We start from the raw sequence: 22,121 nt of genomic DNA on the forward strand, positions 1-22,121 counted from the left end.
AGCACTTACAGCCCCGAATCCACAGAGGTTGCTGGGAAACAGAGGCCCGAGGGGAGGTCGGGCCTACAAGACCCAGAAGCCTTAGCGCCGGCAAGGCGACCGGAAGTGGCTTTCCTCTCTCCGCGAAGACCCTCGGGGGATTCCGCCTCCACCCTTTCCCGGATAGAGCGCTATGCATGCAGGGACTTGTAGTCTCAGGCTCCCCGACCGGTGGGGCTGGGCCGCACTCCGGGCGGAGTCGGCGAGCGCAGGATGTGAGCTCACAGCCCGGGACTGCTGGTGGGCAGGCGGCTGCAGGCTAGGGGCGGCTCGGAGTCCGCTGGCCACCCAGCTGAGAGGAGAGGCGCCCCCGGGGACGGTGAGAGCCGGGCCCGCAGATGCCCTCGGGGAAGGGATGGACGGCCCCTGCTGGAGTATAGCGAGCCCGGCCGGGTCCTGGGGAAAAGGCGCGGGCGGCGTTGGGGAAAAGGAGAGCTCTGATCTCCCACGGAGGGTGGGCGTGAGAATCGGTGTGGGTTTCTCGGTAGTGAGGAGTGGCCCGGGCTAGAGAAGAGCCCACACCGGCCACATTTCCCAGGATTTTTTGGGTGACGCTTAACCTTTACACCTAGGGTTTCTGCTAGATCCGCCCACTCTAGCCCTCAGCTTTCCCCGCGCCGTCCTCCGTGTCTGACGGATTTCTGGGTCCTTCTTCCTTTTAGACCTCTCCTCTTTCTACAGCCGCGGCTGTTTGCCCTTTGTTCTGCTTGGGTTCCCATTAGCTTCGTTGCGTGAGCCATGGATCCGCCCCTAGCCCCAGGCATCCCCAAATATCCACACACAAAGTGCGGAAGGAAGAGCACTGTGGCTATCAGTGGAAACTTCATTCTCACTGGAATTACTTTCTGGGGCGTCACCTGCCACAGGATTCCTGGAACCCATTGGTCTGGGCGGAATCTGATTGACGTCATCCAGGGGCTCAAAGCAATTGCTTTGTAGGAAAGGAATAGATTAACTCTGGATCCGCCGACCTCTCTTGGCAGGCCTATCCTTTGAGCTCCTTTGCATTGACAGAACATGTATGTATGCTTTCTTTGATCCTGGGAAAACTAGGGCTAGACACAAAATACATAGGGAACTTGCTAATGCCTGTTAGGGAGGTGGATTTATTCCTTTGAGGTGGGCGGAAGAAGGGAAGGTGATCTCATACCATTCTAGTGTTTCTTAGTCATTGGCAGCCTCCTGGTGAGGGTTCACCTCCCATACCCAACCTCTGTGGCAAAGGAAAGAGTCTCCCAGACAAGCCGCCAAAGGAATTCACTGCTTCACACAGCACCCACGCTGGCCGTCCACTTCCTTGGACATTCTTCCCAGGGACTTACCTAAATCTTTTCAGGGACAATTTCAATCCAACAAACTGACATATGTTAAATACTTAAAATGTGCATGGCATTGTGCTAAGCACCATTAGGGGAACACAGCAGTAAACTTAGGAAACCAGTGCCCTGCTTCTGGGTTGCACTTACAAGAGAGGAGCAACTGTAAACTCCTGCATGTAATGAGCATTCGGTGAAATCATTCCACTTTTTTTCTGTCTCCGTTATTACTAACGTGGTCCAGGCCCGCCGTCATCTCTTCTTGCCTAGACTACAGTTTCCTCTGGTCTTCCCACTTCCTCTCTTGCACCTTTACAATTCATTCTCTACCCAGCAGCCGTTATCTTTTCAAAATACACTACAAGCAAGTCAGATCATATCACTCCTCTGCTTGCAACTCTCCAATTGATTCATATATTATATAGCAATAGGCCGGGCGCGGTAGCTCATGCCTATAATCCCAGCACTTTGGGAGGCCAAGGCGGGCGGATCATCCGAGGTCGGGAGTTCAAGACCAGTCTGACTAACATGGAGAAACCCCATGTCTACTAAAAATACAAAATTAGCTGGGCATGGTGGTGCATGCGTGTAATCCCAGCTACTCAGGGAGGCTGAGGCAGGAGAATAGCTTGAACCTGGGAGGCGGAGGTTGCAGTGAGCCGAGATCGTGGCACTGCACTCCAGCCTGGGCAACAAGAGTGAAACTCTGTTTCAAAAAAAAAAAAAAAAAAAAAAAAAAATATATATATATATATATATATGTAATAGCAATTAGTATGAAATCCACACTTTGTTATCATCTAACACCTGCCTTCCCTGACTTGACATCAAACCAACTTCCCCCTACTGTCTGTGCACCAGCCATTATGACCTTATTTCTGATCCTAAAACTTGTTTTTATTTTGTTGTTGTTGAGACGAGATTTCCCTGTCACCCAGGCTGACCTGCCCAGGCTCAAGCAATCGTCCCACCTCAGCCTCCCAAGCAGCTGGGACCACAGGCATGAGCCACCATATCTGGCTAATTTTTTTTCATTTGTAGAGACAAACTCTCACTGTTGCCCAGACTGGTCTTGAACTCCTGAGCTCAAGCAATCCACCCACTTCAGCCTCCTAAAGTGCTGGGATTACGGGTGTGAGCCACCACACTCGGCCCCTAAAACTGGTTTCTAACAGGAACTTTGCACTTACTCTTCCATCTGTGTAGAATGCTCTCTTCAAACCTCAGCTGAAATGTCACCTTCCCAAAGATGCTTACCCTGTCCCTCTGTCTAAATTAGTGCCTCTCCCTAATCACTCTCATGTCACTGTTTTATTATCTTTATTGCATTTATCAGGTTCTGGAATTATCTGTTTATTTATTCAAGTCCTTGTTTATAGACTATTTCCTTCCACTAGAATGTAAGCTCCATGTGGACATGACTTTCTATATTTGTTCTCTTCTGAGTACCCAGTGCCTGGCACATAGGGGTACAATAAATGCTAGCTCTCTCTCTTTTTAAAAATTCCTGTTATGATGCTCCTTTGAACTGTTTGAAGGCAAAGACAATGTTTTTTCATTGTTCCCTATTGCTTAACATAGTAGGCACTCAGTAGTTTAATTGCTGAATTAGTTAAATGAGCTAATATATATTAAATGCCAAGAGATGGGGTCTTGCTATGTTGCCCAGGCTGGTCTTGACTACCAGGCTCAAGAGATCCTCCCACCTCAGCCTACTGAGTAGCCAGGAGTACAGGCAGGTGGCAGCACACAGCTTACCTCATTGTTTTTAGATTTATCCTCTGATCTTTTCTAGTCCTTTCTTCTCCCATTCTTATTGGGAGAGAAGAGGAGAGTAGGGCTGGGCTCCCTCTCAGGAAAAAGAAAGGAAAACAGCCACCCTATAGCTGTTCTTCCCTGAAAAATGGTGACAATTTCAGGAACTTGGGACAAGCCTGGTGCCAAGAAAGGGGAAGGTCAGGAAGCCCCAGCCGAAGCCCAGGTAACCTGCGCCAAGAACACTGGCCAGCACCCCCCACCCTGGCTTACTCAATTCTCTCCTGAAGCTGCTTTTACTTTCCTTCCTGAAGCCAGACTCTCGGTGGTGCTCAAAATAAACACTGGCACAGGCTGCTCTTGAGGCTGGAATCTTTAGAAAGGAAGTGCATCCTGTCCCTCTGGCTCCTGGGAAACTCCTAGGCTAGCTGGATTCCCAGTAGGCTTGGCTGGAAGTCTGGGATCCTGGGAACCTTGACAAGAAAGTAACTGGAATCTGACTGGTAGATCTCTAGGGTGATCTGTTCCTCTGGCCCTCTCTGACTGGTTCCATGGGTTTGCTTGTCTTCCTTGAGGCCCTGAATAGAGCTGAGTCTCAGGGAGGCTGATGAGGGGACCAGGGCAGGAGTCTGGGAGACTGCCTCCAGCCCTGGTTCCTGCTATAGTAAAAATGGCAGGGAGGCCAGACACGGTGATTCACGCTTATGATCCCAGCACTTTGGGAGACTGAGGTGGGCGGATCGCCTGCGCTAAGGAGTTCGAGACCAGCCTGGGCAACATGGTAAAATCCTGTCTCGACCAAAAAAAGAAAGAAAAAAAAAATTAGCTGGGTGTGGTGGTGCGCATCTGTGGTCCCAGCTACTCAGGAGGCTGAGGTGGGAGGATCACTTGAGCCTGGGAGGCAAAGGTTGCAGTGAGCTAAGATGGCGCCACTGCACTCCAGCCTGGGTGACAGAGTGAGACCCTGTCTCTAAGAAAAAAAAAAAGAAAGCAAAATGGCAGGGACTTAGCCTCTGCCAGGGAGCAGTGCTTGGGCTTATCAAGGAGAGAATGAGTACGGTCATGTTTCCGCTATTGGCTCCTCTTGGTCTAAGGGCTCTCTCAGCTGACTCTTGTCTTCTCTCCCGTTTCCCATGTCCAGCACTGAGAGTATGAGGCTCTGGCCTCCACTGGCCACTCACTCGTGACCCTTTCCACCACGGCGGAGCCTTCCAAGCCTACCTCCTGCCGTGTGGTGATCTACCTGCAGCGGGAGATGTCGGGGGACACCTGCCTGTGCCCGGCCTCAGGGGCTAAGCCCAAGCTCAGTGGATTCAAGGGAGGAGGGCTGGGCAACAAGTACGTCCAGCTCAACGTGGGCGGCTCTCTGTACTATACCACCGTGCGGGCCCTGACCCGCCACGACACCATGCTCAAGGCCATGTTCAGCGGGCGCATGGAGGTGCTGACAGACAAAGAAGGTGAGGCATTGGGGCTTGCTGCTCGGGGTGGGGAGGGCAGGAGAGGTTCCCAAGGAAATGACCAGATCTAGAATTCAGTCACTTTTCCTCTTCACCTTATGTAAGGTGTCATCCCCTGGAGTCCCTAGTAGAGCTTCAGAATTCTGTGAAATTGTACATGGAATGCTATGTTTATGCATTTTCCAGGAAGAAGAGCCATACTTTTAAAATATTTGAATAGGACAACATTCTCATAGGAGCCATCACTTTAAGACTGGGCAGTGGGCAGAAGGCCGGCAGCAGTTGGTTTCTGTGTTGGGCTGGGCCTGGTGCCCTGAGCCTAGGCCCCTGTGGCCTGTACAGCCTGGAGGGCTGTATCCCCTGTGGGATGTGCCAGTTCTGGGTTTCAGAGAGGAAGGGTGAAGAGCAGCCATGGGCCTGAGTGCTAGAACCTCCATCCCCGCCTCTGTCACCCTGCGCGAGGGCTTTGTGCTTGTGGACCCCCTTCCTTGCCACCTGCTGCCAGCTCATCAGGTGGTCTTTGCGTGCCTCGGAGGTACCTGGTGGCAAACTAACCCCGTAGGGTCATCTGCACCCCTAGGCTGGATCCTCATAGACCGTTGTGGAAAGCACTTTGGCACCATTTTGAATTACCTCCGAGATGACACCATCACCCTCCCTCAGAACCGGCAAGAAATCAAGGAATTGATGGCTGAAGCAAAGTATTACCTCATCCAGGGGCTGGTGAACATGTGCCAGAGTGCCCTGCAGGTACACGGGTAGGGCGGAGCAGGGTGGGCAGACGAGGTCAGGAGTTGCCCCTTCTTGTGGGATGGAGGACTCTGGTTCCTGGCAGGTTGTGTGGGAGGCGTGGTTGATGAGTGCAAACCTAATGAGACAAGTGAGATGCCACCCAGGCCCACCAACCTGGCAGCCGGGTGTTCACACTTGGCAGCGTGATTAGGCCCTGCTTCTGGTGTCTATGCTTTGATACCTGGATTTTAGATTGTCGGGTTTTTTTTTGTTGTTTCTTTTTTGACTGTCACCCAGGCTGGAGTGCAGTGGTGTGATCTTGGCTCACTGCAACTTCTGCCTCCTGGGTTCAAGTGATTCTCGTGCCTTGGCCTTCAGAGTAGCTGGGAATACAGGCGTGCGCCGTGGCACCTGGCTAATCTTTGTATTTTCTGTAGGACTGAGGTTTCACCATGTTTTCCAGGCTGATCTCAAACTCCTGGGCTCAAGCTATCTGCCTGCCGCAGCCTCCCAAAATGCTGGGATTATAGGTGTGAGCTACCGCACCTGGCCTGGATCTTGGGTTTTCTAAATGGGGGTCCACTTTCCAGCTGGCAGTTTCTATTGCCAGGGGCCTCATGATTTGTGTCTGACACTTCCTCACCAAGCTGCAGGTGGCCATGGCAGAGGGGCTCCAGAGGTACCTGGCTAAGCCTGGAAAGCAGAAGATCCTAAAGAGGGTTCTCTGTTCTGTGTCGCGCAGGACAAGAAGGACTCCTACCAGCCTGTGTGCAACATCCCCATCATCACATCCCTGAAGGAGGAGGAGCGGCTCATCGAATCCTCCACCAAGGTACCGGGACCTCTGAGGGCTGCGGGCTGCGGGCTGGGGATGCCAGGCCCCCGGCCTGGCCCTCACTCTGAACTCCTTCACAGCCCGTGGTGAAGCTGCTGTACAACAGAAGCAACAACAAGTATTCCTACACCAGGTAGGGTGCGTCACAGGGCTGAGCAGCCAGAGCAGACACTGGGCAGCAGACCCAATGCATGCTGCCTGCACTCCCAGCATGGTCGGCGTGGGTCTGGGCCTGGGTCTTGGAACTAGCTGTGCTAAGTGGGGGAAGAACAGAAAGTAGAAGGGAAATTGGGACAGAGGCCTTTGGAACTCGGCAGGGTGCCCTGGCTGGGATATAAATGATTGAAGGTGAAATGCGCCCTCAACGTGTATCACGAAGGCAGCATGTCAGGTGTTTTCACACATGTCATCCTACCAGGTGAAGGGGATGCTAGGAGGCCAGTGAGCTGGGAGTCCCCCGAGTCAGCCTGTGCGGTTCACACTGGGCTGATTCTCTCCCCACACCCTCCAGCCCATGTCCTATCCATAGGCCACAGTTAGGTAGACTCAGGTGGCTGCAGGTTCAGAGTCCCAAACCCTCCCTATGCTTCCCTGTGGACAGGCACATTGCCACTGTCACCCCCACAGTAAGGGAGGGAATGCCTCCCACTGAAATAGCAGCGTTGTCTCCTTCCTTCCCCGTTAGTGAGGGGAGACCTGCTCCCTCAGTTGTCCCTACTTTGACTTAAAACCAACTCAGTTCCTTTTCCTTACAGGCCCCCTAACCCAGAGGGTACCCTATGATCCTTTCTCTCCTGGCCCCCTGGCATCTTGCTTTCATTTCAGCAGGACAGGACAGGGGAAGGGAGGGAGGGGAGGGCTCCACTTGTCTAGCACACTCCCTTGGAATGGAACCTCATTCCCAGGCCTCTTGGCCCTCATGGGTTTTTCAGCAACTCTGATGACCACCTGCTGAAAAACATCGAGCTATTTGACAAGCTCTCCCTGCGCTTCAACGGCCGCGTGCTCTTCATCAAGGATGTCATTGGCGACGAGATCTGCTGTTGGTCCTTCTATGGCCAGGGCCGTAAGCTGGCAGAGGTGTGCTGTACCTCCATCGTGTATGCCACAGAGAAGAAGCAGACCAAGGTGTGGGGGATTCCCCCTGCATGGGTCAGGGAGGACACACACCCACTGTAGGAGGGTGTTGTTGGGGTGTGACTAGCACGGAGCAAAAGGGGCGTGCACTTGGCTCTTTTTTCCAAACATGGTAATGGTGCTGGGCAAGGACAAAGCCAGAACAAGGGGGTGTGGGGAATGGAAGGGAACCGCTTTGTTCCTGACAGCTCAGGGCAGGGGCCGTTGACCAGCAGGAAGCGGCTTAGTACAGTGGGAAGGACTGGGTCTTTGAAGTTGGCCCAATTCAGGTTTGAACGCTGGCTCCACCACTTGCCAGTTTTCTGACTTTGGATAAGCCACTTAAGCCATCTGGGCCTCAGGTTCCTTATTTGCAGACATGGGGATGATGGTATGACAAGATACGAAAATGATACAACTTTTTGGAGTGGAAGTATGGTGTAGAAATAGCTTGGGCTTTCATGTTGGAATGCTGTTCAGATCTCCTATCTGAGCCAGGGACAGAGGCGGGCACAACACTTGAGCCCAGGAGTTTAAGACCACCCTGGACAACATGGTGAAACCCCGTCTTTACAAAAAATAGAAAAATTAGCCAGGCATCGTGGCACACGCCTGTAGTCCCGGCTACTCAGGAGGCTGCAGTGGGAAGATCCCTTGAGCCCAGGAGTTTCCAAACACTCTTAATAATAATAAAATAAAATCTCCTCACTGGCCCCCACTAGCTGGGGGTTTCTGGCTAATCAACTTAGTGCCAGGTACACATCAGGCATTTGATAGGTGACAGTCATCACAAACTCAGCTGGCCCCTCTCCCCCAGCTGCAGTCAGTTACCCCAGAAAGGAGCTGCCTCCTGTGAGTGCAGGTCCTGGAGATGATCTGCTAGGGTGGATGGCAGGTCATCCAGGAAGGGCCATGTAGGTGTGAAGAGCTCAAAGTAGCCAGACTTGCCAAGCAACCTGTCGACCCCTAAACTACTCAAGTGCCTCCGGCTGGGAGATCTGCAGAGGGTTTGGGGAAGGCCAGCTTACAGGTGACCCTGCTTCCTCCTGCAGTTTTTGGTGTAGGGGTGGGAGGGAAGGTGACAGTGTGGGTGGCTCCTGACCCTATCGGTGGCGAAAGGGTTCAGGGGCAGGTCTCTAGTGGCTGGTGACGCTGCGGTGGAAGTGGCAGCAGCACCTGGCATCTTCCTAAGTGTGTTCTCTTTCATGAACTCTTGTGACCTCTCACAATACACCTGTGAGACACACAGGGCTAGAGCCACTCTCCCCATGTGACAGATGAGAGAACAGAAGCTCAGTCCAACAGAGCAGGTCAGGCTAGAATTCAGGTGCTTGACTGCATTCCCTTTCTCTCCTCCGGGCAGGTCATGCCGGTGACACACTGGGTCGGGCAGGCAGGGAAAGGCAGCGGAACCACTCAGCATAGCAGCTGCTCTTTGTATGTCTCTGCTTGGTGGTTTGCTATGTGCCAGGCTTCTGCTAAGCAATCACATCTTTCCTGTAATGTTGACAGGAACTCTCAGGGGTTGATCTAAACCATCCTTTTGTACATAAGGGAGCTACCGCCCAGAAGGGTTCAGCCCAAGGCTCCACAGCTAGCAAGTGGTGGAGCTGTGTTTGGACCTAGGCCTGGCCCACCCTCTATGCCCACTAGTCCCTTGGTCTCAGGCTGGGGCAGGGGTGCGGAGGGTGTTGGTCTTCCCTGTCCTCATGTCTATAGAGTACACTCCCTCACCCCGCCTTAGGAGGGAGGCTGGCTCTCCCTGGAGACGGACCGCCACCTGTCTTATGAGGTAGCAGAGGCCTTATGGAGCCTCAGGGCCAGCAGCTCTGACACACAGCTCCCTCTCCAAGATGAAACATTGCTCCGTCTTCATCCTCCCTCACCCCAGGTGGAATTCCCAGAGGCCCGAATCTATGAGGAGACACTCAACGTTTTACTCTATGAGACTCCCCGCGTTCCCGACAACTCCTTGTTGGAGGCTACAAGCCGTAGCCGCAGCCAGGCTTCCCCCAGTGAAGACGAGGAGACCTTTGAACTGCGGGACCGTGTCCGCCGCATCCACGTCAAGCGCTACAGCACTTACGATGACCGGCAGCTCGGCCACCAGTCTACTCATCGTGACTGACCAGACCCTCAGAAAGTCAGGGCACGGGAGGCCCTATCTCCCGTCCTGTGGAACCTGCCCTATTGGCCACCCCATGCTGCTGCTGGCTGGGTCTCTGCTCCAGCACCCAGAGGCATGACAGACCCTGCTCGGAGGTCAGAGGGTCTGGGCAGAGGAGGGACCACATTCCTCTGCCTTGCCCCCGAGCACTTATGGAGACTGAGTCCTGTCCTATCTGCTCACCATCACCCTTCCTGTCTGACAGGGAGCTGCTTCTGCTCCCTGGGGCAAATGGGCTGACCCACCTCCTGCCGAGAACCTTCCCCTAGGCACTCTGTGGAAGGGCTACTGCCCCTTAGGCCTCAGCTGAGGCCCATGGGGAATGGGTTCATTCTGGGGAAAAGGCCGCTCCTGGTGTTGTAGAGGCCCAGTTTTATAATGGAAGGTGGGATGTCTTTTTTCCTAAGGTGTTTAAGCACAAGGCTTGGTAAGTTTGGTTTTTAAAAAATAATCTAGGAAATGAATAGTTCTAAATCTAGTAACGAGGAAACTGGGCATTTCTTTTGCCCTCCAGGGTGCCAAGACCCTACATATGGCAGAACCCTTGGCCCTTCTCCATGCCTGTGGGATCTGTTTCTTTAAAGCACTTTGTACTGTTATTCAGGAGGTTGATATTCTCCCTGACCCATGTCTTTCTACCCTAATCCCTGCTTCCCTGCAGAATAGAGGATAAAGAGGGGATAATGAGGAAGCAATAAAAAAACATCCAACAAAGCAGCTGTGGCTTTGCCAGCCTGGCCAGCAGCTCAGAGTGCACCGAGGAGGGAAGGATGGCTAAGCTGGGACCTGCAGTCCTCACAGGGTGCCTGTGAGAAAGGACATTTTACCTCCCCATCTTAGAGTCACATCACTGGCTCCTAGGTCTAGCATGACTGCTCTTTGTGGTTCTCTTGAGTACCCCTGGCTTCCAGCCATGCTGTCCTCACATACGGTAAAGCCAAAGAGCTGTCACAGGGGCCAGAAACATGAGCCACGGCAGGAAGACCGTGGAGCCTGTGGGTACTGCATGGTGTTGGCTGGCATGCCCATCACCTGAGGACAGCAAACTCAGAGCCCGGTGCTCCCAGCAGCCCCTGCACAGAGGTAGCCCATGCTTGGCCACACATCTACCCCCTGCCCACACCACCTGTGGTCTTGGTTTGTCCTGGCTGGGATAGTGGTTCTGCCCAGTGGTGTCTCTGAGTGCAGGATGACAGGAGCAACTGAAGCACCCTGAAGGCTTTCACTCCTTGTTGGGTAACTCAGCCATGGAGATGCCAAGAACTAGCCAGGAGGTAAGTTCCTCTTTAGGGCTTTGGTTTTCATTCCTTTTTGTTTGGCTTGGCCAAACCAGAATTCAGCTTATCTGAATTATTTTCCAAAGGAATGGTATCAGGGAGGGACTGTTCTGCCAGCCTAACAAAGCAACGTAGCCACATACTGTACCCACTTTCCGCTCTTTGGAGAGAACACAGGTTATCAAGTTTATCCCTCTTAACTACTTTTATGATAGCTGATGCCACAGAGCCTATGGGCAAATGCCAGACCCAGGGTTAGACACAAGGACCTGAAGTGACATGACGGCGGGACAAGGGAAATGTGACTTTCTAATTAGGCATTTTATGTTAGTCACAGTCTTGAATGTATAAATAGCACTAAGACTCTCAGGTCAGGTACCTTGGTGGTCAGCTACTAGTTCTTCCAGCCCTCATTGAGGTTAACAAGATAAAGACAAATCCATTTCTTTGGCCAAATTCAGGCTTTGGCTTTGTGACTTTCCCACAGACTGGAATGCGTCGGCCTGAGACCACTGGCCTATTTTCTCAGCTGCCCTCTTGAGGTCCTTTAATACTCAAATTCCCAGCTCCCCACTGAGGTGTTTTGATGCTTGCCTTTTGACCTCCCCATCCCCTTTAGTCCCTGCTTACTGCTTTGACGTTCACATCCTCAGTGTCTCGGTCTTTCTTGCCGAGAAAGCACAGTAGTCTGGGACTGGGCATTTATCTTCTCTGACTGAAAATATCTCCTTGGTCTTAAGGAAAATACTAACATTGAACTCACTGACATGATCTTAGCTTCTTAAATCAGACTTTGTGGCTTAAAAGTTTGGGGGTTTTCTTTGAAAGTTTCCAGCCCTATTCAGAAAGCAACTCTTGGCTGTGTGCATTTTTCAACTCCAAGCAGCCCAAGGGTAAGTAAACAAAAAAGTATAGATGAAGGTCAGACTTTCTTGTCAGTTTCTGAGAAACCTGGCAGCCTGCTGTTAACAACACAGACCAGTATTGGATTTTATTGAATTTGGTATGTGACCAAGGTGGGCCTAAAGGATGGCGCAGGTCCTGGGCAGGAGAGAATTTTTCCTTATCACATAACTGTAATGTTTGGTTGCTCAGCATTAGTGATGGAAGCAAACACTAATTTCTAATAAAATTGTGCTAAACTCAATGGTACAAAGCCATGTTTACAGTGAGCAGGCCTTGGCCAGCTTGCGGCCATGGGCTGAGTTCCTGTGTTTCCGTTATCACCTGACCTTGTGTTCTAGCTAGGTCATAAGCGCGACTGTACTGTTGCCCTGCAACCCCGGCTCCCCCTGGAGGACTAAGGACAACACTAACAAGGGCTGGAACTGTGATTTAATATTAATTCAAGAAAATGACCTCTAACAATCACTGCAGTGGCAGAGGAGAAGAAATCCTAAGAATTGGGGCAAGTTGCAGCACAATTCATCTCTGGCTCTTGGAAATCTGAGAGAAGCTCAGGAAGTAGCTTGGCTTAGTCGTCATCCATACCTAAAGCTGCTCCTCGGCCAAATTCCTGCATTTGTGGTCTGGATGCTTGGCAGAGTCATGCTCAGGGCTGGCGCACCCATTGCTCCAGGAAACCCGACTGGCTTGCCTCCCTCCTCTCCTGGGCCTAGCGAGGCCAGAAATGGCAATGGTTGGTCAGTGCTAAGAGCCAGGCCACTCTGACTCTGACACTGGTCTCCCTCTCTGCATTTGGCAAAAGGTAAAGTGAACAAGAGTCCAGTCCAGCAACCCTGCCAACTAGCTGAGAGGCACATTGACCGTAGGAGATGTCCAGCCAGCCTCCAGGCTGAGAGGGAAACAGGCACATGCCCTACCGGGGGGCAGCTCCCTGGAAGGGCAGCAGAGAAAGCAATCAAGGGCACACACTGGGTCAGAAGGGAAGTCTGAGACTCTGGGAGCAGAAATGGCAAGGGTGGCCAAGCGTGCACTGGTTTACTGATCAAACCTCACGTGACAGGCCAGGAAACTCCTCCAGGCCTGTGGCAGCTGAAAACAGTTCCTAGGTGGAGAGGTTTACTGGAACATGGTATAGGCAGGGCTTATGAGGCCAGCCTTGGAGGTGTCCCACATGGGTCTTCTGAAGAAAAGTTATACCACCCTCACCACAAAAAGAACCCCACAATCAAATTAAGAGACCCACTGTGGCCCATGATGGGGAGAGAAGAGTTCTGCAGCAATTGTGGGATGACAGTTGTTCTTCCTGGTGACCAAGGAAGCACTTGGGGCCTCAGCTGGCCTTACCAGTGAAGGCCTGAGGGTGGTGTCTTCTCATCTTTATTGCTTTCCAGGGAGAAGGGAGGGATCCGAACATCAAAGTGGGAGCCATCAGGTCTTTCAAAGCGGAATGTACCCCTGCAGGTCAGAGAGAAGCTGGTTTAGAAGGAGCCAGGGCTGAGGTCTCCTAAGGATCTGGATGGCCCCATGCCCTCAGCTGCCAGCCACAGAGGACGTGTGAGCCTGAGCTCTCTTCTGTCTAGCTCATGACAGGATGACTCGTCCAGAGACCCAAGAGCCCCTCATGGTTATCCATGAAAAGAAAAACAGCTGCAGTGGTTCATGCCTATAATCCCAGCATTTTGGGAGGCTGATCCTGGCAGATCACCTGAGGTCACCTGAGGTCAGGAGTTCGAGACCAGTCTGACCAACATGGAGAAACCCCGTCTCTACTAAAAATACAAAATTAGCCGGACGTGGTGGCGCATGCCTGTAATCCCAGCTACTTGGGTGGCTAAGGCAGGAGAATGGCTTGAACCCGGGAGGTGGAGGTTGCAGTGGGCCGAGATTGCGCCGTTGCACTCCAGCCTGGGCAACAAGCGAAACTCCGTCTCCAAAAAAAAAAAAGGTGTCCAGATTCTGGCCTTTAGATACATACTGCATAAGCTACCCAACTGCATTTTCAGGCTAAGGAGTGAAACACAAAGGGAAAAAACCCAATTATATGAGAAACTCTGCAGCATCAAATCACCAGACCTCTTTGGCCTAAGACCTCAGTCCACAAATCATAGGGAACTGGGAAACAGGCAGTAAGAGAAAATCAGACAAGTCCCACACAACAATAAATAGCAGATAAGGCTGCCTCCAAGAATGTAACTTGGCCCAGAGTTAATGGCAAGCTCTAAGCTCTCACTGTTTTGACCTACAGCTTCTGTTTGTGGAGCTGGGTGGTCCCTACTGCTGTGCACACTCACTCACCACATGTGCCCACTGGAAGCCTGCAGCGAGACGTGGCTGCTATACTGGAACGCGGGCTGCTCCTTGGATAACACAGGTTCCTGTAAGGGTTTAGGCAAAATGGGTCAGGCCAAGCCCCAGGGACATGTTTCCTGTACCCCAGGGTTACATGCTGACTGCCAGTTCATCAAGACTGAATGTCCCCCGCCCAGCCACCGCCATAGCAGGCATCCCACGTGATAACGCTGCCTGCTAGTACCTCCTCCCACAGCATGACCATTTGGCCTGGGCCTCTTATGCTGGCTCTGGGAAAGATATCTCAGACTGAATGTCCGAGGGCACTGGGCAAAGGACCTCCTCTGCAGCCTGGGGAACACAGTGAGACCCCATCTCCACAAAAAAAAAACTTTAATTAACCAGGCATAGTGGTGTGTGCCTGTAGTCTTGCTACTCAAGAAGCTGAAGCAGAGGATTGCTTGAGCCCAGGAAAGTAAACTATGGTCACACCGCTGCACTCCAGCCTGGGTAACACAGCGAGACCCTGTCTCTAAAAACGAAGGACCTACTGTGGAGATATCCCCTCCAGTGTCCATTCATGCGTGCTAAGTGCCAGGCACCACAGCAGGTACTCTGCAAACCTCTGCTGCTTTAATTCTCCTAGTGATCATAAGGTAATTGGTGGATCCACATTTTAGCAGTAAGGAACTAAGATTTTGGTTAAATAACTTGCTCAAAGTTATGCAGTGAATATATAACTCAGCTGGAATTTGAAGTCACTAGCTAAATCTAAAGCCCTGTTCTTATTCACTTTACCACCTGCCTCCCCAGTCCCCGCTGAATTTGATAAATCCTTGTTGAATGTCGCCCCGACACCAGTACTGCTTGTGACTTTATTTCTCAGGAGACAGGGTTGGGTAGGCAAGGATTATAAAATCAGATCTCTTCAAGGACCAGCAGAGGATGTAAACATGTAAAGGGGCAAAGAGGCAAGATCACAGCGAGTGGTGGGGGTGCGTGCCCCACCTAACAACATTCAAATTTCGGTTTCTAAAAGACACTACACCAGTTTTAAAAACTACACAAGTTTTGACTTCAGACTCACTTAGATTTAATCCAGGCCCTGCCACTACTAGTTATGGGACCATGGGCTAGTTATTTAATGTCTCAGTCTCACTCTCTTCATCTATGAAATGGGTTTTAAGAAACCTATCTCATGGGGTTGTTTTAAGATTTCTAACCCAAAACAACACAATGTGTTCACAAAGTGAGCCTCTGTCTATAACCACAAAGGAGAAGGAAGCCTTGCACTAAGCCCCCAGGCTTGCTGCACAGGACCAGAATTACTAGACCAGGGATGCTCACCCTGCCCACTACCCCTCGGCCTCGCACTGTCTCCAAGGTGCCGGAGAGACTGAATATCCTCCAGTGCCGCTCCCGGAGCTGTACCACGTCACTGTCAAGGTTCTCCAAACGGATACAGTAGCGCCACTGAAGGGGATGTGGGAGAGGGAGTTTAAAAAAAATAAACTCTGGGTAACCCTCCTCAGAATTCTGTGCAAAGCAAAAGTCAACAAAGCTGACACATGCACTGCACAGGTTCCGCTCCCGCCAGAAGGTGAGCTCCCCTACCTCCACCCTGACCCCCAGGCACACCCCACAAGCTCCCCTTCTCCCAGACAGTGCCACTCACCCAGTACACGTGGGAATTCTGGGCTTCCTAGGGAGAAAATAAAAAGAATTTAAGTCCCACAGGGCAAGACCAAGTGTGTTCCAATCAACATCTCTCCAATGCAGTTGATGTATTCCAGGAAGGTTGCAGACAGACCAAATTGAGAGTATCTGTGAGATAAGGATGATAGGTGAACCATGGCCTACAAACCCACAGGGAGGCAACATCCCTGTATCCACTCCTGGCCTCCCCACTCTTCATCCCTTCAAGATCGCCAACAGAGCTGGATGCCAACAGAAATCAGCTACAGGACTCTTACCTTTTTCACTGTCCTCCTGGCCAGCCCTGCCCCCTATCCTTGCTGCCCTGGGCCCGTCCTCCTCCTGTCTCCCATTACTGTCCCTTACTATAATACTTTAAGTTGGCCTCCTCCACTACTATGAGGTCCTGAAAGACAGGGACGGTGTTTCATTTATATTTGTATCCAAACATGCAATGACTATCACACTTCTCTGACCTATAGCTTCTGTCTGTGGAGTTGGGCGGCCCCTACCACTGCACATGCTTACAGCCAGGCAATGTTTAAGTGTCTATAATGTGTAAAGTGTTATGCCTACACTGCTTTAAATAATTATGTGTATATTCTTCATAAACATGGCTCCCTTTGAGCAAGAGGGAAGAGACAGGATAAAGGATTCCTTCCTGGGACCTATGGGTTTCCCTGCCTGCTCTAGGTCTTGGTGTCAGCCACTGTCTAGAGGCTACTCAACCCCACCACTTGGGAGCAGAACCACAGGGACATGGTTTATATTTAGACTCCCCTCCCCCAGCAGTCACCTTAAGGACACCATATACCTTGAGGCCTACCCCTGCTAGAAGGGGTCCAGGCTGGCCACATACCCTCATGCCCATGTAGAAGGGGATGACAGTGACACGTATGTTCTCAGTTGTTTCCCGATGAACATCAGAGAGCTCCAGCCAGGGATGATTCTTCTCTTGCCAGGCCCTTAGTGTCTCCCGAGCCACAAAAGGAGGTGCTGGGGCAAGATACAATTGGTTAGTCCAACCCAACAGTCCAATGCGATTGCCCCTCCTAGAAAACCCTTCCTAGTGGTGGCCCAGGCAAACAGGATGCTCATACATGAAGCAAAAGTACAGGCTGGAAGAAGGCACAGGACTGCTACCAAGAATAAGCCCCGAGGAGCTAGTGTACCTAGCTCCTGGGAATTAAGAGCCCTAGTTTTCAGCCCTCACTCTGCTACTAACAACCTTGAGTCCCCTGTCATCATCCCTGATCCTCAGTTTCCATATCTGTAAGAAAATAACTGCCATCTGTCAGGTATGACACCTATGAGGCATGACAGGTCTAACAGGGGGTTGAAAAGGGTTGTGGAAATAGAGCTTTGGAATTACTTCTTTTCTTTTTGAGATGGAGTCTTGCTCTGTCGCCAGGCTGGAGTGCAGTGGCACGATCTTGGCTCACTGCAACCTCCGCCTCCTGGGTTCAAGCAATTCTCCAGCCTCAGCCTTCCAAGTAGCTGAGACCACAGATGCACGCCACCACACCCAGCTAATTTTTATATTTTTAGTAGAGACAGGGTTTCACCAAATTGGCCAGGATGGTCTCGATCTCTTGACCTACTGACCCGCCCACATCAGCCTCACAAAGTGCTGAAATTACAGGCGTGAGCCACAGCACCTGGCCCATTTTTTTTTTTTTTTTTAATCTGAGATGGAGTCTCGCTCTGTCATCCAGGCTGGAATGCAATGGTGTGATCTTGGCTCACTGCAACCTCTGCCTCCTGAGTTCAAGTGATTCTCCTGCCTCAGCCTCCCAAGTAGCTGGGATTATAGGCGCCCACCACCATGCCCAGCTAATTTTTGTATTTTTAGTAGAGACAGGGTTTCACCAGGTTAGCCAGGCCAGTCTCGAACTCCTGACCTCAGATGATCCACCTGCCTGGGCCTCCCAAAGTGCTGAGATTACAGGCGTGAGCCACTGCGCCCAGCCCTGGAATTATTTCTATGATATTCTTTGATGAAAAGGCCCTCCCATTCCACCTCCCCTTCTTGAGAGAGATTACCTTTTGTCTGGTCATACAGAAGAAATCTTTCAAAGAGTTCATGTTGGATGGGAACCTGATCAGTGGAGGTGTAGGGGAGGATGTCTTCATGGCTGACATAGTCCAAGCCTGGCACAGAGATGCAGAACACAGTGAAACTCACACAGGAGAGGAGAGAAATGGGGTTGAGAAGAGACATTAACTGGCCTTGTCCCAGTATGGGATAACCCTGGTATCATACCCTGGCATCATAATCCCTCCCAGTGGATGACAGGACATCAGGATCCTCTCCCTGAGACACACCAGACTCCTCCTTGACAGGCACCATTCAAATGCTAACTACTCACCTGGGATGGCATAGAGGGCCCGGCTGTCATCATGGTTAGCCAAGAAGGTCACAGCTTCTGTCTGAGATCTCTGAGACTGAGGCAAGAAGTGAATCAGGGCTTTGTTTGCCACTGTGCAGTTCAAGGCCTTGGGGACCAGGACTGACCTGGGCTCTGTTTGACCCCTTTCCCTCCCTTTGTCCCCATTGGGATGCAGGACTTTCCATGGAGAGGACCCCCAGGCCCAGCCATTTTGCTTACTTACTATATGTGGGCAGTCACGGGCATCAATCAGCACCTGATAGTAAGTGTGAGTTTTGCCTTTCACCTCCTTGGAGCCATGGCCAGCAGGGTTCTCTGCTCTATGGGATGGGAGAAGGAGGCCAAGATCACCGCACGAGAAATGGAAGCTGCACCTGATTCAGCTCCCTACCCCTCCTGACCTAAACAGGCTGGTCCCTGATCTGAAGGGGCTTTTTAGCACCAGCTGGACACCCATTCTGCAGCACCTCAGCTCAGCTGCTCCTCAGTTGGGGCAAATAATACAGCATGGAAGACCATGGTATGGAGCCATCATCTGACTGTGTGGATACCTCTTAAAAGAAGGGGGCCATGTTGAGAAAATCAAATTGCCACCTCAGTCCCCAGGGCCCAGAGTACTCTTGTCTTCTTATATCCCAGGGACTGTCTGTGATCACTTAATGGAGCTGAACTTTTTCTGTTTTAATGTATTCTAGGGATGATGTGAGATTGAGGGAAAGACTCCAGCTGAACATCAACAAATCAAGAAGACTTGTCCCCCAAATGCCCTCTGTGGTACTCATAATGAAAATTAGGAGTGGCTTAGGAAAGCATTCTGGGGAGGCCTAAAGGGACTCTCTGACTGAGACTATCCCTGGCACTCAGCACTTTTGTCTCCATGGGTCTTAGTCCCAGAGAAGTACTCTGGGGATGTTTCCAAGGCCCAGGAGGATGCTGTCGTCACCCCTGGTACCCCCATTACATATGTCTGCCATCTCCTCCTGAGGATACTGTGAGGCACAACCACAGGGAAACATACTTTTCTGGAGCTGCAGAAGCCACATCCCGGTCATACAGTCTGGCCTGCCAGGGAAACAGGACAACACCTCGGTAGCCAAAAATGCTATGAAGGAAAAGCTGGGAGGAAAGAGGGGCCTCAGTGAGTCTGTAGTCCAGCAAATCCATCCAGGTGGGCCCCAGACCACAAAGCAGCACAGGTGGAGGCAACTCCAGCACAAGGTCTTGCTACCTTTTCCCTTGAAGTCTGTGATCAACCAGACCAATGGCTGGAACACTCTTATTTCTTCTTTACCTGGCTGACTCTACTCATCCTTTAGGTAAAAGCTTAGGCCTCCAAGAAGCCTTCCCTGACCTCCCTTCCACTTAGCACAATGTACAGCTATTGGCCATTTGCAAATCATTCATTCTTTTCTAGACTAGAAACTCCACAATGGTAGGAATCATGTCTACTTTGCTTTCTGATTTAACGCTGATGCACAATGCCTGGTCTATTGTAGGCACACAGAAAAATAAAATGTTGAACAAACAAAAAGTCTTCCTTAACTTATGATATCCTAGAAGGGCCTAAATCTATCCCAGTGGACCCAGAACAAAGCTGATATAGAAAAAGAACCACACATCCAGAGTTTACCACACTAAAGTCAATTTTACTGCAGCAAAGCATCAAAGGTTTACTTTTCTGAAAGCTCCCTCCACTGGCTTCCCACCATCCACTATGTTAGAGAAATCTTCAGCAACTTGTCTAAACCTCACTATAGTCCATACCATCCCTGTCCACACTAACTTGGAAAGAGAACCCACTGACACATTAAGTGCATTCAAATCTAGGAGAACAGAAACCATATCTATAAAACTTTGATTCTGAGCTAGGTGCGGTGGCTCACGCCTGTAATCCCCAGGACTTTGGGAGGCCAACGCAGGAGGATCACCTGAGGTCGGGAGCTCGAGACCAGCCTGACCAACATAGAGTAACATAGAGTAACCCATCTCCACTAAAAATACAACATTAGCCGGGCGTGGTGGCACATGCCTGTAATCCCAGCTACTTGGGAGGCTGAGGCAGGAGAATCATTTGAACCTGGGAGGTGAGGGTTGCGGTAAGCTGAGACCACGCCATTGCACTTCAGCCTGGGCAACAAGACCGAAACTCTGTCTCACAAAAAAAAAAATAAAAAATAAAATAAAAAATAAATAAAAATTTGATTCTGGTCTGGCACCAAACATCAAGGAGGAATGAATGGAAAACCATACCATGCAGGCCTGTGACCTAATCTGACTTCTTTCAGAAGCAGAGCACTCTATGAAAATGAAAGATGACCCAGCCCAATACTCACCTGCCCGGTCTCATATTTTCCATTCTGTTTTGGCACCTCAAACACACCAACTGTCTCCAACACTTTGCCCTCTGGTCGATTTCTGAGTAGGAAGGAAAAGAACAAGTTGAGAAGAACAAAGCTGAGAAGGCAATGGTACTCATCCACCAGAAAAAGCTCCTAGGATACTGAGGGGCCACGGTGATGACAGCAGAGAAGGGTTTGGGGTGGTGGGGCCAGCTGGAGCAGGAAAGGCTTTACTCCTCCTTGGTGAAAACCTCCCCAGTCTCCCAGTGTTAGATGTGACCGCTCCCATATTACTGTCTTCTCTCTTCACGGGGCATTCGTCACATCATGCCCTCACACTCTGCTCAAACGTACCCCTGCCCTTGTTTCTTCCCTAACCCACGCTCCTGACCTCCCACAGCACTTTAACTGTCTTGCTCACTTTTTCAATTTTTTAAGAAGGGGTATATCTTTTTTTCTTCTTTTCTTACATTTTCTAAATCACAAGTCATCAAGCAATATCCTGCCCACTTTACATTTCAGTTGTGTTCATGTCTTATCTTTATTACTGTAAATTCCCTGGGAGCAATGCCTGAGTCTGATTAGCTGGTACTGCCCCCTCAGAGCCTAGTGTAGAAGAGGTGCTCAAAAAATATTTGTCCTGTATTGTAATTCCATGTCCATCTCCCCCTCTAACCTGTAGCCCTTATATTGCCCTTGAAAAGCTTAAACATCTCTAGATTTCCTACTGCATCTAGCGTCTCTCAATATCGTTTTTGTTCATACTCTCACAGGGGTCTTAAATTGCAAATAGCTATCATTTCTCCCCAGTGTCAGTGTCTAATATCAGCTACTAAAAGGTCAGCACCGTCAGTCACCACTCTGAACAGGGCTGCACTTTCTAAGGGCCCTTCAAATAATGGCTGTTTTTACTGTTTTGAAGATGTGAACTTGATGCTTCCTCCCACTGATCCACCAGCCCGTTTGAACCGCCGATCCCATCCGCGGAGAGTTTCCACACCACCCCCTTGGCCTCAAACCCCCTTCCCCGAGTCACATATAGAAAATCGATCTCCCCAGAGTCACTTGGAAACCTGGGGCCTACGAGGGTCCACACCCAAGAGTCTCGTTTCCCACCTCTAGCATCTTTCTGAGGGAGACTTTATCCGAATCCAAAGGCTGAGGGTTCAAGCCAAAGCCCTAGGGCTGAATTAAAAAGGTGCCCTCTGACAGCGGTGCTGGGGACCCCAGCCGGGGAAGTAGCATTCACTCGGGGAGGGTAAACTGTTCCCCCTCAGGTCCAGCCCTGTACAACCAGGGCTCTGGGCCGCGCTGGCTTCCCTGCTCCTGGCACAAGTCCCAGACAGCGCAGGTCGGCTCCCTGCTCGGGACCCTCTCCCGGGTCAAACTCCAGTCACCCTCAGCAGGCCCGGGCCCCTGGCCTCCGCACTGGCCAGGAACACGCTCCCTGGGCTCCAGGCCCAGTCCTCGCGCCCCCTGGCTCCGTCCCTCACCGGGACGAGAGGTGCCTCCGCGTCGTCGTGGTCGCCGCTGGCGAGAAGGCCCCAGCTCCAGCCGCCGCACAGAGCGGCCTCGGCCACCGGGCCCCAGTCAGCGACCGGGACCACCAGCGGCTTCCCACGGCCAGGGCCCGCCGGGCTACACAGGTTGCCATGTCCCGCCCGAGCGCCCGCCCGAGCGCCCGCCCGGCTGCTGACACAGAGCCTGACCGGCGGCCGGGCGGCGTTCCGCCCCCGTCCCACACTGCCCCGCGCGGCGTCCCGGCCCTCTTGGCCCGCCTGGTCCCACCCCGGAGCTCAGAGCTA

The 22,121-nt window shown here is 51.5% G+C and overlaps 2 protein-coding genes across 3 annotated transcripts; one reads left to right on the forward strand and one right to left on the reverse strand.

Annotated features, from left to right (window-relative positions):
- Positions 1 to 262: 262 nt before the first annotated feature.
- TNFAIP1 (TNF alpha induced protein 1) lies at positions 263 to 11,844 on the forward strand. Its single transcript, XM_005583213.4, has 7 exons — positions 263 to 358; positions 4,252 to 4,570; positions 5,151 to 5,320; positions 6,045 to 6,134; positions 6,218 to 6,270; positions 7,070 to 7,265; positions 9,145 to 11,844. Exons 2-7 carry the CDS (start codon positions 4,366 to 4,368, stop codon positions 9,379 to 9,381), a joined length of 951 nt encoding a protein of 316 aa, XP_005583270.1. The 5' UTR covers positions 263 to 358; positions 4,252 to 4,365; the 3' UTR covers positions 9,382 to 11,844.
- A 173-nt stretch (positions 11,845 to 12,017) lies between these two features.
- Positions 12,018 to 22,061, reverse strand: POLDIP2 (DNA polymerase delta interacting protein 2). Of its 2 annotated transcripts, XM_005583211.4 has the most exons (12): positions 21,810 to 22,061; positions 20,311 to 20,392; positions 18,996 to 19,093; positions 18,201 to 18,297; positions 17,957 to 18,032; positions 17,631 to 17,738; positions 16,447 to 16,583; positions 15,568 to 15,594; positions 15,240 to 15,365; positions 13,899 to 13,978; positions 12,948 to 13,058; positions 12,018 to 12,312 (listed from the first exon to the last, which is right to left on the reverse strand). In XM_005583211.4, exons 1-12 carry the CDS (start codon positions 21,968 to 21,970, stop codon positions 12,189 to 12,191), a joined length of 1,227 nt encoding a protein of 408 aa, XP_005583268.1. In that variant the 5' UTR covers positions 21,971 to 22,061; the 3' UTR covers positions 12,018 to 12,188. The 2 variants fall into 2 exon arrangements, with proteins under 2 accessions (XP_005583268.1, XP_005583269.1); XM_005583212.5 differs by lacking the exon at positions 12,018 to 12,312 and having other exon boundaries at positions 12,622 to 13,058.
- Between the last annotated feature and the right edge of the window lie 60 nt (positions 22,062 to 22,121).

Source organism: Macaca fascicularis, chromosome 16 (genome assembly GCF_037993035.2).
Source record: "Macaca fascicularis isolate 582-1 chromosome 16, T2T-MFA8v1.1".
NCBI lineage: Eukaryota > Metazoa > Chordata > Mammalia > Primates > Cercopithecidae > Macaca > Macaca fascicularis.